The sequence below is a fragment of the Cnephaeus nilssonii genome (genome assembly GCF_951640355.1).
Source record: "Cnephaeus nilssonii genome assembly, chromosome: 10".
NCBI lineage: Eukaryota > Metazoa > Chordata > Mammalia > Chiroptera > Vespertilionidae > Cnephaeus > Cnephaeus nilssonii.
Window position 1 is genome coordinate 53,486,279 of NC_137081.1, and position 19,886 is coordinate 53,506,164.

General features: G+C 39.7%; 2 protein-coding genes across 8 annotated transcripts in view; one reads left to right on the top strand and one right to left on the bottom strand.

The window, feature by feature from the left end:
* Positions 1-4,980, top strand: part of DPP4 (dipeptidyl peptidase 4) — an 84,000-nt gene extending 79,020 nt beyond the window's left edge. The window contains exons 24-26 of the mRNA XM_079782407.1: positions 1,913-1,985; positions 2,249-2,322; positions 3,933-4,980. Of these exons, the coding sequence (XP_079638533.1) occupies positions 1,913-1,985; positions 2,249-2,322; positions 3,933-4,034 (249 nt within the window). The 3' untranslated portion in view covers positions 4,035-4,980. The remainder of the gene's footprint in view (positions 1-1,912; positions 1,986-2,248; positions 2,323-3,932) is intronic.
* A 9,060-nt stretch (positions 4,981-14,040) lies between these two features.
* Positions 14,041-19,886, bottom strand: part of SLC4A10 (solute carrier family 4 member 10) — a gene marked incomplete at both ends in the record, with an annotated part of 246,251 nt that continues 240,405 nt past the window's right edge. For all 7 annotated transcript variants that reach the window (XM_079782957.1, XM_079782954.1, XM_079782956.1 and 4 more), the window contains one exon: positions 14,041-14,107. In XM_079782957.1, the coding sequence (XP_079639083.1) occupies positions 14,041-14,107 (67 nt within the window). The remainder of the gene's footprint in view (positions 14,108-19,886) is intronic.

Below are 19,886 nucleotides of genomic sequence, written 5' to 3' on the forward strand. Positions count from 1 at the left end.
AAGTGGGCAGGATTCCACTACCCCAGCTGCTCCCACTTGCCTCTGCAAAACTAGGACGACTTACAGTGAATAGTGCAATATAGATGCTTAAATGTCCCTCAGCTATTCATTTAATTACTACTTAGCACTGTACTAGATGCTAAGAATATGGTGATGAACAATATAGACAGATCCTTTTTCTCATGGACCTTATTGTTTAGTGGGATATATCACAAATACGTATTGACTGGCTGGATGAAAAAATGAATGAACAGATGGAAGAATAAATGGGGTAATGTTGGGATCAATGGATTCATAATCATGGATAAATTTATCTGGCACATCTCACCAGATAAAACACTTCTTTAAAAATGAAGTAAAATAAAAGTGTGACCTTTAATGAGTCCTAGGTGTTTATTCCTACATCTCATGGGAAACCTCTCAACATGGGTCCGAAATGTAATACGGTCAGGACAAGTGGGAACCAGCCTGCACAGGAGTGGGCGGGCATCTGCTCTCAGCTTTTTTGGGCAACATGCCCTTGGGAGCCTCAGTCCACTGAAACATGTTGGTTAACTCTGTCCTGAAAGTTGCAGGCAGAATGTCTTCCCTGTGTTACAGCATTCTCACATCAGCATCAGCAATTTAATCTAAAAAAGGGGTGTGGGGTGGAGAAAGCCATGTCTCTAGGTTCCTATTTCTGTAAGGGAGGAAGAGGAGTTGTTCTCATTCCCATTTTATGGAAAACCAGGCTCAGAGCCCAGCCTGTCTCCAGTGCACAGCTCACTGACATTGAACCCGGACTGGACACAAGCACTCTGACCTTAGCCCCATCCAGCTTCCTGCCAGACAATCAGGGCCCCCATAAAAAATGTGAGGCTGCTGCTGGTGGTAGCCACAAAGATATCTGTAAAATACAAACCTTGGCTCTTACAAAGTTGAGTTTGATTCACCAGGATGCTGTGGGACTAGCTGGCTGGTTTAAACCCTCCCAACCCATAACAAGACAACAGAAGCAGACTCCTCCAGCTCATCCCCTCACAAAGGCACTAAAATGTCTATGTGCCATCTTTACCTTCATCCCAGCTTTGTAAACTTCCAGGGATTAAGACCAGACAACCAGTTCCGTGCTTTCATAGGCTTTTTTCGTCCAAGACTCCACCCTCATTCTGAACGTCCTACTTGAGGCCACAAAGCAGCCTTCAAAAAGCTGACCTCCCAATTTTGGGTCCTACTTCCCTGGCTGATTTGGGAACAACTTGATCCAATAGCAGCGTTTTCCCCAATACAGAACGAAGCAGACAACAACCTACTGATTCCCTCAGGCCGTTCTTGATCTTTTTCACCCGCTTTGCCTCCCATATGTTACATTTGCCTAGGTTTTAAACATCTGCTCCAAAAGAGGTATACTTGCTTCTCATTCAGAGCCTAGCAATGTGGACCAAAGTTCATGTGACATATTGCAGAGTATGTTTAGTTGCAAATGCTATGTACAGGCTCTTTGAAACGTAGCATGTATGGCACCATGTGACACATGGTTGCCATAGCAATACACTTTTTGGCTGAACTACAGCATAAGCCCATGGAACATACATTGCTAATAGGAGACTCTGCCCTGTGCTAATGCATAGGACACAGCCAACATGGGGTCTGGAGCTCAAGGGGTTTTGCATGCAGCCTGAGTGGCAGGTACCCTCTTCCTACACGGGCAAGGAAGATGTGGCATCCTCCCTCTCCAGTCCTGTCTCCCAGGCTCAGGGCATGCTATGCATTCTGCCATGCATGGAGACAGCATTTGCTTGAATATCGGTTTGCTATATTTTGTATCAAAGGGGGCCCCAGCTGAAAACATTTTATTTTGTAAACTGAACTGAAAAATCAGTTTATGGCAGATCTTTTTTTGAATAATGACATTCTTTTTTCCCAATTCCAGAATTCAACAGTCATGAGCAGAGCTGAAAATTTTAAACAAGTCGAGTACCTCCTTATTCATGGAACAGCAGATGGTGAGTTTCAGTTAATTAGACTTTTTAGTATCACAGACAGGTTTGCAATTTCACTACTGACAAAACAAAAGCATGAGGGGCAAGACTGTTACATCTACTTCAATAAAACAGTGTTGCTTTCCACAACTCACTTGTCTTGGGCTAAATGGGATGCTGAGTCCTGGAACTTCAAACAGTCCCTTTCTTCTTATGCCTTTCCCACCCTTCCCGGTCAGAAAACTGGAGCTGCTGTTAGTGACTATGTTTCCTTTCTCTGCCCGCAGATAACGTTCATTTTCAGCAGTCAGCTCAGATCACCAAAGCCTTAGTGGATGCTGGCGTGGATTTCCAGGCGATGGTATAGCAAAACTTGGTGCAAGGGGAGGGAACGTGCTGATGGGGTCTGGTTTCTCCACTTTGGGATTCTGCGCCTCACAGAGGTCTCGGGAGACAGGAACAGAATTAGAAGGCTTGTGGTTCCAATGAGAAGTGGGAGAAGTGATGTCCTTGAACCACAGACAGAGTAATGTTCAATGATAGTAGGGAGTTGGGAGTTGAGAAGCACAACATTCCCTGTGCTTGTCAAACACTGCTCTCCTATTGGTGTGATTGTTCAGTCTCTCCCTATTTTGATTCAGAAATAATCACTTACTCAGTAAATGTGTGCCAGAGTAATTCTGAAGTGGAACCAGCATGATAATAGCTCAATTCAAATATGAAACTCCATCTCTGTCTGGTGTATTACTAGCTTCTCTAACAGTGGAATATTAATAATCAGCACGCTTCAGGTTTTGCAATTGACATGTTGTCTTTTGTTGAACAACCACAGGCAATAAACAATTCGGATTGTTTTATAAAGTCAGAAATGGCTAGAGCAGTTGTTGTCTATACTGTATAGTAGGAGGTTTCTGGGTATTAAGTGAAATTCATTTTCTGCACCTGACCTTTTCTGATTAAGAAAAAATATGTATATAAATACGCATACATATGTGTGTATATATGTATGTATGTTGCACTAAATGTTCTTATATGTAAAATGCTTTATTGTCTGTACTAGCTGAAAAAGCCTGGTTTTGCTCACTTTCTTGTAACACACACACTTTGCTGTATGCTCAGTTCAAACGGTGCCCATTGTATAGGAGTGAGATAGTCATTTATACTCAAAACATGTGGTAAATATCTTTTGGGTCAGATTCTTATAAGAGGTTGGGGTTTATTTTTTTCATATTCAAAGAAAAGACATACTTTAATTAAGCAACTTTTAAAAGTTAATTTATGTCTCCATAAGATATGTTTGCCTGGCAATGATGTCTCAGTTGCTTAATGCAGCATGAGTTGATAAATTTTTGCTTCAGGTCAACTCTTTCTACATAAATGTCAGACATATAGATGAAAACTCTAGTGCAAAATCGAAGTGTTTCCAAATAACACATTTGACTTTTGACTTCACTTATGGAATACTAAAGTAGATTTTTCTAGTTCCTTACTGACATATATTAGGGAAAATTACCTTTAAAAAAACTCATTTATTTTAATACAGTTTATCTTACTGCAGTGTAGGAGAAATTTGACACTTGCTAACACTTAATTAAAACTAGTGAGCATAATGGGATAAACATTTCATCCTGTGCTTGATATGGTTCTAAGTGTCCTTTGACTCAAATTAGAAAATGGATTTGGATATTTTTATTAGAATATACACATCCTTAAAGCACTCTGCAGTAAAGCCAAATTCACAGTGAGTTCTCTCAGCACCTTCTGTAGGACAGAACAATATGGCCTGGGAAAGCTTGGGGAAGGAGGAAGTGAATTAGACACCCTCACTGATGACGTTTCAGTTCACACACTCATTTGGGAATTAAAACATCCTGTTTTATTCTGTGTATGCTCATGACAGCTCATTTGAATTGATTGCGGGAGAAAAGACAACTGACTTTCTAATTCTGACCTTTTTCTTTCTCTCTCTAGTGGTATACTGACGAAGACCATGGAATCGCTTCCAACACAGCACACCAACATATATATACCCACATGACCCACTTCATAAAGCAATGCTTCTCTTTACCTTAGCACCTCAAAACAGCATGCCATTTAAAGCTGATTAAAGCCATTTTGTTTTTATTATCTTAAAACTGCACTATCAAGATGATCTTTAAAAAAAGATTCTCAAATCAAGAAAATTTAAGGTTAACTTTGTCCCCAAATTTCTTACATAGAACCTTAAGTGGAGACTTATGTCCTTGCAACAGATTATTACCTTACAGAAATTTGAAAGATTCAGTCTGGTTTTGCTTATTATTTAAAAATCATTTTCACATCAGTTGCTGAAACAACTATGAACTGTTTTTGTGGGAGCTTTGCATAGGTTTCCTGGGAAGCGTTTTATTTTTTCTAACGGGACTAGTCCAAATCTTGTGCTCTTCTTTAAAGGGACGGCCAGATGTGGGCAGTGATGTCACAGAAACGGGGGGAAGAGGGGACCGGGAGAGAAGCTAGCCCAGCATGGCTGGGAACCCAAGTCCAAGCACGCTGACCCGACCAGGCTACTGTCAGCACCTCTCAGAGAAGAGCTGTTCACAGGCAGAATGGCACCATTTTCTGAGAAAGACTGTTTAAACTGCCTCAGGAAACCATCTATGCAAAGCACTGTCTTCTAAGTAAAACCACAGCAGGTGAACAGACTCCAAAGAAATGAGAGGGAAACTGCCAACAATGCAAGGCCCCCAGGTGCCAGTTATGGCCATAGGTGCTACACAAACACAGCAGGGGTGATGGCAAAGCATTGTAAATGTGCTTTAAAAAAATACTGATATTTCCTCCTGAAAGAGGCAGCTTGGAACTGAGATGTGAACACCAGCTTGCCCTATTAAAAGATGAAAATATTTGTATCATAAATCCTAACTTGAAGGAGTCCTTGCACCAATTTTTCTTATTTCTTTGAGCATCTTGATTAAAAGAATATTTTTACTTCCTTGGACTTGTTTTTAAAAATAAACTATAAAATTATGTATTATTATCCCTGTTCTACATACTGTAGAATTTCTCCTGGTCATTTAATAAATGCGCCTTCATTTTTTTATTTTTTTTTTAGAGGTAATGAGTTTTGTGTCTTGAATCAGACATAAATCACTTTGGCATATGGACACATTTATCCAGAAAGGCTCTTGTTTATTTTGCTTGTTATTCCAGACAGCCTTGTAAACATGCGGAGTTGAGTTCTTATTAAAAAATAGATACATTTGCCTGGCCTGCGTGCCTCAGTGGTTGAGCATCGACCTATGAATCAGGAGGTCATGGTTCAATTCCCAGGAGGAGTCAATCAATGATTCTCTCTCATAATTGATATTTCTAGCTCTCTCCCTCTCTGAAATCAATAAAAATATATATTTTAAAAATTGATACATAGAAATGTGTTAAATTAAGCAGTTCATAAGATTTTCATGCAATACATATATCAGTTATTAATATGTATTATATATATATACATATATATGTATATGTATGTGTATGTGTATATATATATATATATATATATATATATATATATATATAAACTTTTGAAAACATCAACTGAAAAAATTTTGGTTATTTATGTAATTTATAATTTTATACCAGGTAACTATGATGAGGCTCATATTATAAGAACAAGTAATATTAACATTATCATCTTGGTAGCTCTGATGGCTCAGTAGAATTAAAAAAAGCCAAGTTAATCACTTAAGGTTTTGACTGTTTTTGGATTATATAACTACCAGTATATTAATGAAAGCATAGATTTCAGATGCTGACTTTAGCCTAGCAAAGTAATGCCTAGATAACTAAGGAAACATGACTTTTTGCTCAGTTATTTGCAAAATGGCCTCATTTTTTTAAAAATTTTGATTTTAGAAACTTAAACTTAGCTTCAGACCATTTGCTGGAAAAAGTTATTTCAGACAGTGAGCTATAGCATAAATATCTTAAAATGGAAGAAATGGAAAAAATCTGTTAATATTAAACTGGTGAGTCATGCATGGAAATGGACAGAGGATTGTGAAATTCAGCTTTAACTGTATTTTCAGAGCATGCCATTAGTAGCTTCACTTTAAGTCTCAAATCTCACTCATCCATTGGAATTATAAACTGACATCCAAGCCTGTAGGGTTCTTGTTATAATTTTATTTCTTGATAAGAGTTAATCACAGTGAGTAGCTGGACTGATCTTTGCAGAGCTCTATATCCAGAACAGTAGTCATAGAGCATATGTTCACATCCTGGGCTGAATTAATAGTCATAAAAGCAAATGAAATAGAAATCCTCCTTTTATCTTAATTGAAACCATACATTGCACAATTCCAGATATTAATAAGACCATTGTACAATAGCAGATGTTGCACAATATCAGATAAATAATAGATATTAAGACCATTGTATAATATCTGATATTGTACAATGACTGACTTGATATTATTGTACAAGTATTGTACAATATCAAAACTGTTTCCTCTGGAGCCCAGAGGTAATAAACAATCCCAGCATATTTTTTTGCATAATTAAGGTTGCAAATGGCAATAATGTGACTGAAGTTAAAGTCAGATTTCATTTGACCCCCCTAAGAGAAGTTTTACTCTCCAATAAGAGTTTTAGCATTTTGGAAGAGGAAGTTAAAGAAATTAACAAATAAGTTAGATATAAACTTAGTCTGAGGGCAAGTCTGAAACACCCAGGAACTAATGAAACCTTAAGAGGTTCAGACTCACTTGCCATTGACAGCCGCAGACTCAGCAGGCACGTGGATGCTAAGATTCCTCTCATAAACCTGTTAGAGTCACCAGCACCCAGGAGCACGTACACCAAAGGAAGGGAGAAGTCTTTATATCTCTTCCATTCGATACAGAGTTTGTTTTTTAACTTTTGATCAAGGTTTTTAGAAAGTCACTTTAAAAATTATTTTTGAACATTTTTTGTGTTGGAAACCTTCCTAAAAATGATTACATACCTCCATGCTTTATAAAATAGCAGGCATAAAATATAATTCTTAGTCTCCTCAATACTTAAGGTCACCACCATAAAGATCAATTAACATATCAGGCTGTATGTCATTCTAGGTCTTTCCTTTCTTATTCAGAGGTAGTCACTGAGGCTGCCAGTTCCACCACTTGGCCTTGTTGCTTTTGCTATAAGTTGATTTGAGAATTTCAATTTTTAAAACTGCCAAATTTGTACAATATTTAAGATTTAATAATATCTAAATGAAAAACATACCAAAACACAAGAATGCCTCTTTTCAGAGTTTAAAGTAAGAGGAGTTTGTTCTGAGAACTTTGTGACGGTTCTTTCAGCAGTGTCTGAGAACCTTCTTACATATATCCTGAATGACCTGGAGTGGCTATTCAGGATTTCTGACAGATACAAAAGGTTGAGAATGAGAGATGAACATGGGTAATAAAGCATAAGGTCACCACGAATAAGAAGAGCTCAGAGCATGGCATTAGTAAGACCACTGTCATGCTCAGTAGAAATTTATCATCTTTCTGCATGTTATCTTTCTGTGATAATATTAATATTTAAATTTAAGAATGTGAATTAATAAAAAGAAAGATAATTTTCTTATAGTTAAATTGCGAATGGTATCTTTTCTGATATTACAGACTTTAAACAAATTCAATCAAAGTTCTTAATCTATATAATCTTTAATCTTTCAACTTAAAAGTCACCACAAATTTGTCAGATATTTAAAATGCATGTATAGTGAGAAGTGTGACCCATCAAACCACAAAACCCGAACTATTCCATTGTTTTTCCTGTCCAAAGTCACGATATTTGTGACTCATGAGCATGAAAAAAAAAAGTTCATTGAGTAGGTTTGGTTCCCAATGTTAATCACAGAAATTTAAGTGACAAAGAAAATCTATACTAATAAAAGGGCAATATGCTAATTAGACAGGGAGACCTTCCAGATGTTCTTTGGGACAAAGCCATGGTGGTGGGGCTGAGGCAGAGGCGGTTAGGGGTGATCAGGCTGGCAGGGAAGGGCAGTTGGGGGCAAGCAGGCCAGCAGCAGGGGGTAGGTGGGGGAGAGCAGGACAGCAGGGGGGGCAGATGGGGAAGAGCAGGCCGGCTGGGGGGGGGCAGGTGGGGCGAGCTGGCTGGCTAAGGGGGGCAGTTGGGGGCAAGCAGGCCGGCGGGAGGGGGGGGGCATTTGGGGGCAAGCAGGCCAGCAGGGGGGCAGTTGGGCTTGATCAGGCTGGCAGGCAGAGTGATTAGGGGTGATCAGGCAGGCAGGCAGGTGAGCAGTTAGGAGCCAGCGGTCCCAGATTATGAGAGGGATGTCTGACTGCCAGTTTTGTCCGACTGCTGGTTTTGTCCAACTGCCGGTTTTGTCCGACCCCAGTGGGATCAGGCCTAAACCAGCAGTTGGACATCCCCCGAGGGGTCCCAGATTAGAAAGGGTGCAGGCCGGGCTGAGGGACACCTCCCCCCATGCACGAATTTCATGCACCGGGCCACTAGTATAATATAACTGAGAAGGAATATTACACATCTTAACCTGAGTCTGGTTGCATGAGCTAGAGTGAGTGCCCTGTTAAGTGAGGAAGGCACCCAAACCTCACCTCCTGCTGGAGATGCAGGGTACTGCAGCTGAGGTTAAATAGACATGGGTTAGAAATTCAGAACCACCTCCCACAGTGAGAAACACATTTTAAAGACCTTTGCTTAGCCTCTTTGAACCTCAGTTTCTGAATGTGAAAGAAGTACAAAAATACCTACTGATTACTTATATATCTGACATTATATCTATGCCTGGCACCTTGCTTTCCCCTTTTCTTTCCTCCTAGTCACATCTATCTAGCTTCTTCTCCTAGTTTGATGACTACATAGATTGTTCAGATTTTCACTTGAGCCTTGTGTGTCCACAAGTGCTAGACACACCTTCAAAAATAAGCATTTCTTGCCCGGCCAGCGTGGTTCAGTGGTTGAGCGTCGACCTATGAACCTGGAGGTCACAGCATTCGATTCCCGGTCAAGGCATATGCCCGGGTTGCGGTCTCGATCCCCAGTGTGGGGTGTGTAGAAGGCAACCAATCAATGATTCTCTCTCATCCCTCTCCCTTCCTGTCTGAAATAAATAAACATAATAAAAATATTTTAAAAAATAAGCATTTCTTTTTGTTCTAATATTAATATGTGAGTGAGAATCCTTTTTGGATCTTTAATCATTATTAGTAAATTGAGCAATAGCATCTTCTGATACATTTTACTTATAATTCTGTCCACGGCCTTTGCTGGGTGGATAAAGAGCAGAACACAGAACTAGGCTCTGGAGAGTTACAAAGGAGAGATAAACACTATTCCTGCCTTCAGGGAGCTTATAAACAAATGGCAGAAATAAGTTGAAATAAGTTACATGGCAGACATCTATGACTACACCTACATCTGATGGCAAGACTACGTAGATACAAAGCTGAGTCCATGGTAAAAATGGATGTAATGAAGAGAATTAAAGGATGGGTGGGAGCAGGTGGCCTCTAGGCCCAGATGAACCAGCCACTGGCTGAATTTTGTACTACACTGAGATTGCTTCAACAGTCTCAGGATTACTGTGATATTATGCTTTTCAAAACATTTTTTTTCAAGTACAACCCAAACCTATTATATAAAGGAATGCTCTACATAAAAGGATTTATAATATAGCTATTATATCTGGTGTGACGTACTAAGTACCCAGGGAGTACACTTCAGTCTATTTGGATGCAGTCTTAATAAAAGTTTATAGACCACTCACAGAGAGTTTGGTTTGAGCCTTGGAGAACCATCCTGGGAGCAGCATCCCTAAGGAGGTGATTCCACTTTTCTCCCACAATGCTCTCTACTCTGTGGCCAAACGCATCTTCCAAAAATTCATGTATCTCCATTACTCAAAACTCAAATATGCTAATATATCACTTATAATGTTTTCAACTTGTGTTTCTACCTTTTCTCACAGGTGTCCACTATCCTCCTAACACTCCACCATATTGGGCTGTTTGTTGGCTAGTTATCACACATACTTTATTTTTTTATTTCAATACTAGAGGCCCGGTGCACAAAATTCGTGAATGGGGGGGGGGGGGTGTCCCTCAGCCCAGACTGCACTCTCTCCAATCTGGGACCCCTCAAGGGATGTACCACTGCCCATTTATAGGGATTGGGCCATGGGGGTGTGGCCAGCCTGGGTGAGGGGCTGAGAGCTGTTTACAGGCTGGCCACAGCCCCTTCAGGGTGGGGGTCCCCACTGGGGTGCCTGGCCAGCCTGGGTGAGGGGCTGGTGGCTGTTTGCAGGCTGGCCAAACCCCCCAGCGGGGACCCTCACCCCATGGGGGTGTGGTCAGCCTGTGTGAGGGGTTGATGGCTGTTTGCAGGCTGGCCACAGCCCCTTCAGGGTGGTGGGTCCCGCTGGGGTGCCTGGCCAGCCTGATTGAGGGGCTGATGGCTGTTTGCAGGCTGGCCACACCCCCAGCGACCCAAGCTCCCAGCCCCTCCTTTTATTCTTTTCTTTCTTTCTTTTTTTTTTTTTTTTTTTCAGCGCCTCCTTGAGCGGAGGCCAGGGCTAGCTGGAAGCAGGTATCTGGGATTTATTTATCTTCTATAATTGAAACTTTGTAGCCTTGAGCAGAGGCCAAGGGAAGCTTGGCTTCCTCCATTACTGGGGGCAACCCAAGCCTCCTGCTTGCTCCAGCTCTGTGGCCGCTGCCATATTTGTTTGGTTAATTTGCATACTTGCTCCTGATTGGCTGGTGGGTGTAGTGGAGTGATGGTCAATTTGCATGCTTCTCTTTTATTAGTGTAGATAGACATGTATTTAAGAATCTTTGCAGTTCTTGGAGTAGGTTTCCTTTCCCATATCCATCATAATTCATATGCTACCTCTTATCTAACATTTTCTTCAAACTCTGCCCTACTCCAAGTAGTTCCACTCTTGAATTATTCACTGCTTTAATCACACTGCCAACTTATTGTATATCACATTATGTTATAGCTATGTGTCTACCCTGCCATTAGAAGCAACTATCACAGTCCCATTTTCAAAGTTTCAGCGCAAAGAATAGTGGTCAATGCATCAATAGATATTGAATTGGAGTGACAGTTGTATCAATTGCTATAGCTTTCCAAGGAAAATGCCCAAAGAGGCCTCTAAAATAAAGTATTACCAGTAATTCTGAATATGGGCTTCTTCAAGGGGACTGATTACAAGTAGCCTTTCAAAGTAGATACTTAGAGAATCATCATATTATCCAAATTATGCTCATAAAATTTTCAAATGGTTGCAATCACATTTCATTCCATTGCATGAATATATGAGATGGATATATTGGAAAATTAGGAGAGTTATCTTGCAATGACAGTAAAATAGTCAAGTCCCCAAGAGTAAATCAGGCTAAAGTTAAATGGAAAAAGAAGTAGGTCAATGCAGGTAAGAAAAAAAAATAATAAGCCACACTTAAAAGAGCCAAGAAAAATTCTATAAGATCTTAGAGATGGTGTTGAAATACAAGTTGCTGTGGCTTGTCAGTGGAAAGTTTCCATCAGGCTATGGATTTAAACTACATTAAGGATTTATTTAGATTATATTTAGGAAAAAAACTTCCCAATATCAAAAGCTGTTAAATGGTAGCAATTACAAAGTAAACTCAAGAGTCATGAGAAAAGTATTAATTCATACATTAGAATTCTGAATGCAATTACGGCTACAAATGAATAATGGTCCCACCTGACTTATTGTAACAAACAGGGAGGAAATCCTTTTACCACTGAGAGTGAAAACAGAAGTCTAAGGTGTTCCAATAAATAAGTAATCCTGCTAATGACCTTTAAACCTTTTGGGTATGAGCAATCTATGTACCCAAGTTCCTGCTCTCTGGGAAAATGAAGACATATTTTCTAATATACCTCTCAAAATATTCTGTTCATCAAATTGTATTAATACTCTTGAAATGTATACTTCACCAAGTTTTCTTTACATGAAGGGTGTCTAAATTTAAATATTATGATCAAACATTGATTTACTGATTAACACTAAGGGGAAAAAAGACAAGACACTTGCAACACAATTTAAAATGTGCAAGAAAATTAGTTAGGATAAATATTTATTTCCACATAACATTTCTTAGTTGTGAAAAACACAATATCCTAGTCACATTTACACTTTACTTAAACTTTGCAATAAATTACATTCAAGATATTCACTAATTTTGACCAGGAATCTGAAATTAGGAAGAAATATATAACACTACATTTTTCTTATATTTTATATAATTTCAAAATAGTAGGATTAACATAAGGATATCATTAAAATTCACACAAGAACAAAATGACTATAAAAATACTCAGAAATACAGAATTTCATTGGATATGATTGCTTATTCAAATAGGTGACCATGTGAAGGTTTTAATTCACTACAATCATTTTTAACAAAACAGTTATTCATATGTGAAAATACTAGTAGGCTGCTTATGGGACTGACTGGCATGTACTGCTAGTCTAAATCATAAAACAATGGAAATGTTTATAACGTAGTATCTGTATTACAAAATATACAAAGGCAGCACATTGAGAATGGAAAGTTTCTGTATTTTTTCCTTGGCATTTATAAACACAGACTTTGTTCACTGCATATTCTTCTTATATTTTTTAGGCTTATGTTCCATAAAAGAAATGGCTCCTTAAAAGATTCTGAGGGGAATTTTTCAGAAGGCATCAAAATGTTGAACCTAATGAAGGTTTTGTTATTGGTGTTTTTTTACCCCTTATAAGATTAATCACAAGAGCTTTTTCCCCTCACTTTTCATGTGCACTTATACACAGAATATGCAATGAATAGTTTGGAAAAGCGACAGGGGTCTGAATGATTAACTAATTGGACACTGAAGATCACTGATCATTCTTAGGAAACAAGAGTACTACAAGATTTGGTCTTTGTTAATTTCACATTCATCTAAAACAAAAGAAATACTGTATTCTTAGTAATGCTCAAAAATTCTCAACTTTTCTTCTTCTTATATAAGCTTAGTAAAGATGATTTCATATGAACTGAAATATCTACAGAAGCTTTTCAAACAGAATCTGAAAATTTCATTTAAAAGATTATTTTTCTACAACATGCATTTAATTAAAAAGTGGAAAAGAGCTTTGTAGAAAAACAGAGACCTGTCAGTCTAACATTAGAACATGATTCAGAAGCAGCTTTAAGCAGTACATGACCTTTAGCAGCAGAGAACTGTACAGAAGTGGAATTTCATGTACAATGACTCACCATTGGTATTCCACGAGTTTGTATATAATAGGTTTATTTGGAAAATATTCATTGTCAACGGGAGAGAAATTTAACAGCATATTTCCCATAAAGGTTTTTTTTTTAAAATCTCACAAAACTTACAAAGTTTTTCTAAAGCATTTCGTACAAGCCTAGTATTTGATCTTGTAATCACAACTTGAATTTTAAGCAAATACTACTTGACTCTTTGCATTAGTGTCTGATTCTTTTAAACAAGTTGTGAATAGGTTTCTACATATTTTTTTTCAAATTTAAGTTTTAGTTACATATAAATTCTTAACTATTAAATGTATCATATTAAATCAAGGAAGTGCATAAATTCAATTGTTAAAAAATGCTTTCCAACTAAATTTTTAATTTGGTTATTTTGAAATAAGTCACTGATACAAAATAAGAAGTAAGACTACCATTCAAAATTCTTCTCATTGAAATTACCAGGTATCCTCAGGTCACTACAGTAGGAAAATACAAACTAGGTAAATATGACTTATCTCTTTAAGAAAGCTATTGCTCTCATAAAACTGACAATGAGAACCCAGTGTTTACAAATGCCTAACACACAGCAAGGAATGCAGAGGTTCTTCATTAGCTATTGCATATGCTCACAAGTGTGTCTCACTGCTCAGAAGTTTAAACGCAAAAAGAAACAAGTATTGCACTACTTACAGTATGAAGGTGGATTTGGGATGAGAGACAGAATTTACAATACATGATCAAAGCAGTTTTATTAATAATTGTGGCACTCTTCTCATATATTTGTAAAAAATAAATTGAAGATCAAGTCATAGACAAGTCTCCCTGTCAACACCTTTCTGTGAGTCAGCTTTCTTCTCTTCCCGGCTTTCACTGCTACAGGGGGGGAAAGGAGAAATGTATTACTGACATTCAGCATGGCTACTGTGAGTCTGCTTGCTCAGACACAAAACCCACCCGCCCCGAAGTGCCACAAGGGCCCTTAGGCATCGCTTTCATGCTGGGAAGCACACATAGATAGATAGCAACAATTAAAATCCTCTGCACTCAGTGAGATAGAAACCAAGAACTGCAAAAACGGGGGAAATTCAAAACACAGAAACCAAAATCCAGACATTTTAAAAACAGTTTCAAAAGCATGCAGGATCAATACCGAGGCTTTCGTTTGGGAAAGTGAATCACTGATGATTACTGAAAAGGCCAGTTATGCCCCATCTTAAGAGAGCACTGACACTGTGAATGACGCAAACGCGATGTCACAGCAGGTATTTCTGGGCTCTGCTGCAAGTGGCCCATCTGTGCATGGCCTGGATCCTGAACCTCAGTGAGAACCCTGTCCTGGTCAGTAGGTCTGGAAGGAGGTGGCCACCCCACACACTGCCCTCTGGACATCCGTGCCGTCTCTTAACAGACCCTGTCCATCCCAGGAACATTTTCCACCTCACTCAGCCCAGAATAAACTCATTCCCAAGTGGCTTCTAGTTTAGCTATTCTGTAGTTAATTTCATTAATGGGCAAGCTGGTAATGTGACTCTCCCATTTTGTCTTCTTGTTCTTCGATATTTTTCTGATGTACATTTTTCCTGCTCTCACATTGACAGCTTTTATGGAAACTTCCAACAATGTGCTCACATGCTCGAAGCTCACACCGAGAGTATATGCTTCCCGAAGGGCAGGGTGCTCCTCCCCACTACTTCCCTGCATATCTGAGCCGCTCTGTGACCTGCCCTGCTGCTGACATGGAGGGCAACCCGCAGCTAGCCGGCCTCTGAGGCCTGAGCTGGAAAAACCCAGACATTATCACTGTTCATGTTAGCCCTTAATATAAATTTGTAAACTAGTTGCTGGTGGGGAAATCCTTGGTTTTAGTAACTCTTTTCCAAGTAATAAAGTGACTGTTAAAACCCTTTATTCTATGGGGTCTCCTGTGCAGCTTTTACAATGGTCAATAACTTAGATATATTCTCAGAGTGTGTTTTTTAAATTGTTTTTCCTCCACTTCAAGCTAGAAACAGCCTTTCTCAGTTGTCACCACCACCCGGCACCATCAGGTAAGAAGTGCCGGAGCTTCTGCCATCGGTGGCACGCTGCCAGTGCTGAGAGCTGGTGTGAGCGAGTGTCTATGGCACCCGGGTTTGTGCCTGCCACACTTCTCAGCGCACGCTACTTGCAGGTCAGAGCAAAGCAACTCTTTTCACTTTTCTTTTCTCCTTCCATGAGAAGGATGACAGTGTGCACATGATGTGTTGAGAGCCTTAACTCTGTATTTTTAACTCCTCCATCTAAATGACTCACTTTCTTCCACTTTAAGTTCCTTTCATATGACAAGTGTCTGCTACCCTACTTTCCAAATTAACTTTTCCTGGGGCTCTACCTGACTCCCAGTCTCTTCGGCCAAACAAAGCCAATGAACAGGGGCAGCTGGGGCAGGGAAGGAAGCCCTGGGCTTGGAACCGAAAATTGCATTCCGTTTCTGGAAGCTGAGAATGAGCTGTATGACCTTGGCCAGTTATTTAACTTCTCTGGAACCTGTTTCCTCATCTGTAAATGGGTTTGACCTGGATGACAACGTTCTCCTGTAGCTTGAATGCCAGGATTCTGAGGCTGGCATTCCCAACCCCTGTGAACGCCTGTCTTTTGAAAGACAGAAGGACAGATCCTATCTGCAGGAGACTGCGGGGACAGAGACACACGGCCCTCCACATGTGCACGGTTTCCATGTGCACAGTGCCCTGCTCCATATGCTTTTGGTAAATGAGCAAAAGCCTCGTGCACTATTAGTCACCAAGAGTGAAAAAAAGGGACTCGGGATGTCGACTTGGTTCCAGACACGCTTCCTCCTGATGTCCTACTTTGATCACACTGGTTGTTTGGTTACAAAACAACCAATTATAATTCAGGTTTTTTTAAACTCTTTAAATCGGTGCTTTTTGTATTAGATTTCAGCACACTATGAAGCAGAAGTTTTATAACCACCTCAAAATATCTATAAAAAATAGAAAATTAAATTTTCTTACTGTATGGCTATTACTCTGTTCCTTGTTACACTGATTTTCTCATTGCCAATCAATTATAAACTTTCATTGTAATAGATTGTATATATTTGTTAACTATATTACATATATTTCATATCTATTATGTACTATTATAATAAAAATATATTGCATATCTATAACACACATTGCATGTTTAATGTTTTATATATATATGTGTGTATATATATATATATATATATATATGTATATATATATATCATATTGTATAGTGCTCTGAGAAGACCAATGGATAGAAAATGGATGAGACAGTGTCCCTTCCCTTGAGGAGTTACAATCTAAAATAAAAGAAAGTAAAATTTCAAGAGAGAAAACAACTTGACCCACTACATCCATGCTGCTAAGCAATCTTGGAACTGTAAAATTCATGCACCGGAGGGGGGTCCCTCAGCCTGGCCTACCTCCTCTCACAGTCCAGGAGCCCTCAGGGGCAGGAGGCAACCTGGCGATCAGGGGATGGCAACACCCCATCACACCTCTGCTGCTGCCACTGCCAGCAGCGCAATCCTTGGCCGGCCCTGGTTACTTGAGCCTCGGGCGGCCTTGGGTGGCTGGGAAGCTGCCATCCAAGGCTTGCCTGCACCTCAGACCGGCCCTGGGGTGCTGAGGAGATTGGGGGACTCTGGAGGCATGCGTGCGGAGTGGCCGGGCTCGCCTGGGGGCGGGCCCAGCCTTGCCTTGCGCCTGCCACCCCGGCGGGGCTGAGGGAACTGGGCATCGCCATCTTGTGGCTGTGGGCGCCGCCATCTTTGAGGGTGTGGCAGTCAATTAGCATATTCCCTCCTTACTGGCTGTGGGTGCCACCATCTTTGAGGGCGGGGCAGTAAATTAGCATAATCCCTTCTTATTGGCTGTGGGTGCCGCCATCTTTGAGGGTGGGGCAGTAATTAGCATATTCCCTTCTTATTGGCTGTGGGCGCCACCATCTTTGCAATGGTGTGAGGGTCAATTAGCATATTCCCTCTTTATTAGATAGGATGACACCAAAATAGTTATGAACAACATTTATCAAACAGTCATGACAGAATCTAGGAACTCAGAGCAAGAAAGAGAATCCAGAATAGAAGAAGGTGGTGGGAGTGGGGACATGACACATGGGAGCAAGGAGGGTGGTCCCAGAGCCTAGCCTCTGCCACCAGGGCAAACCAAGTGCTGCTTTTCCCCGTGCTGCCAGGTACCTTCCCAAGGAACATCCAGCTTGGGTGTCAGTTTATAAAGCATGGCAGCTGCCCACCTATTCTATGCAATGAAACCTGTTTCCACCAATCCACTCAATAAGCTGAAGGGAGCTTGTCCCATGTGTGAATAGCACCACTGAACTAGGTCAAGTTAGACATCCCACAGGGGTGGTAGAATTCCAGTTAGTTCTTAGGAACTTCTTCCAGAGGACCTTTGGGTTAAACTGAATAAAATATTCTTATCAATGAAAAGTGAATGAAATAATGGAGAAAATACAACTGCTATTCCAAATTCCACTAACAAAAGGTTTCTAGGCTCCTCTGTTGGGCAAGGATGGATAACCAGGGATGGGAGATGGAGGAGCCAGTTTATGTCTCAAGAGATACAGACCCTGGTAACCTGGTCTTTTGTAAAAAATATATATATATATTTATTGATTTAAGAGAGGAAGGGAGAGGGGGAGATAGAAACATTAATGATGAGAGAGAATCATTGATCAGCTGCCTCTTGCACTGCACACCCCCCAGTGGGGATTAAGCCTGCAACCTGAGTATATGCTCTTGACCAGAATCAAACCGGGGACCCTTCAGTCTGCAGGCCAATGCTCTATCCACTGGGCCAAATTGGCTAGGGCTGGTAATCTGGTCTTTAGGCCTTTTTTTGCCAATGGATAATCTAGCAGGCACAAATTTTTTACAGTTCCTGGTCCTCATATGTTAATGCTCCAACAGATACAAAGAGAAAGCAGTGGATTTGGGAGGATATTGCTATTATTAGTATTGTGGTTTTAGGATTTCTGGAAGCCACACTCTTTCTGTCAGTTTCTATTGTTATGAAGATGAAAGACATTACCCACTAACTGAGAGCTATTTAATCACATGGAATTATACAGATTTTATTACATCTAAAGGTTAAAAAAACAAAAAACAAACAAGAAAACTAGGTACACTTTCATTCCACAATAGTTTGGTTCTTATGCTAGTTAGAATATATATTCAAAAAATAAAAAACAAGTGGATATATCAAAATATAAATTATGGTCTATTTAAAATTGGACCTGCTTAAGACACATTACATTGGTCACTAGAGTTAATCTAGTGTCTGAAATAATCTAGATACATATTTTTAAAACAACTAGGTTTTTCTAGTGAAAAACATTACTTGACTTTACTATTTACTTTAAGGAGTACCTAAAATATTATAAAAACTTTTGTTGGGCCCTGGCCAGGTAGCTCAGTTGGTTGGAGCGTTGTTCTGTACACCAAAAGGTTACGGGTTTCATTCCCAGTCGGGGCACATACCTAGGTTCCAGGTTTGATCTGTGGTAGGGGAACATACAGGAGGCAACTAATCTGTTTCTTCTTACATCGATGTTTCTCTCTCTTTCCCTTTCTCTCTCTCTAAAATTGAGTGAGGAGTAAACACACACACACACACACACACACACACACACACACACTCACACAAAACACTTTTGCTTGAACCAAAGAAAAACAGAGACAGAGTTTGCACTAATCGATTCGTATATAACAGGAAGAAAAGCCATCTATAAGTTCAAGTGTCTCAAACTCTACATATATTCCCATATCTGGCATTTATTTTGAACCCATAAACTTTGAGTTCAATTTTTTTTTATAAATCAGAGAAATGCCATATTTTTAATATTAAAGAGTCCACAGGCACATATTTCAAGGGTTTGAGAAATTACCCCTCTCATAACTCTGATTTTCTTCCAAGACTTCTAGCAAAACTGTGTTACTATGAGAATGACTCTATCAGACCATAGCAGGGATCTTTGGGAAAGGACGATTAAGCACGTTTTAGAATAAAATATGACCTCTGCTTGAGCCAAGCAAAGAAATACATGAAGACTTTAAAGTCCAGTTAAAAGACAGAAAGCATCAACCAGATGCTTTGAGAGAGTCTATTGAGTAATTTATATTAACCTCCTTTGGAGTAAGTGTTGGTTAGTTGACAGAGGAGAGGGGGTGGAGTCTGGAGGGAAAGAGAGAGCTAGAGACAGAGAGACAGAGAGACAGAGAATTCCCAGCTTTCTGGGGATGAACTCTTACACATTTGTTTTTCTTATTTATGCTGTTGAGAACAGAGATGACACTGAAGCAGCATGCCATTTTGGGGTGACAAAAACCAGCAACAAGAGGTACTCCCTAAGTCTAATGTAGCCTCTTTTTCTAGCCCATGTTTCCAAATACTTCTCATGAAGCCAGATAAAGCTTGCAGGTTTGGAAGCATGGTGGTGCATAAATGGAAGCGCCCAGCTTTGCAATCTCTTAATGCAAAGGATACATTTTCTTTTTTCCAATATAGAAATTTGATATCATTACTAAATACAGTTCTATGATATTTGTTGATTTATATATGATGCATTTGTATAAATCATGTGGGGGAGAAGTTTACTCAAG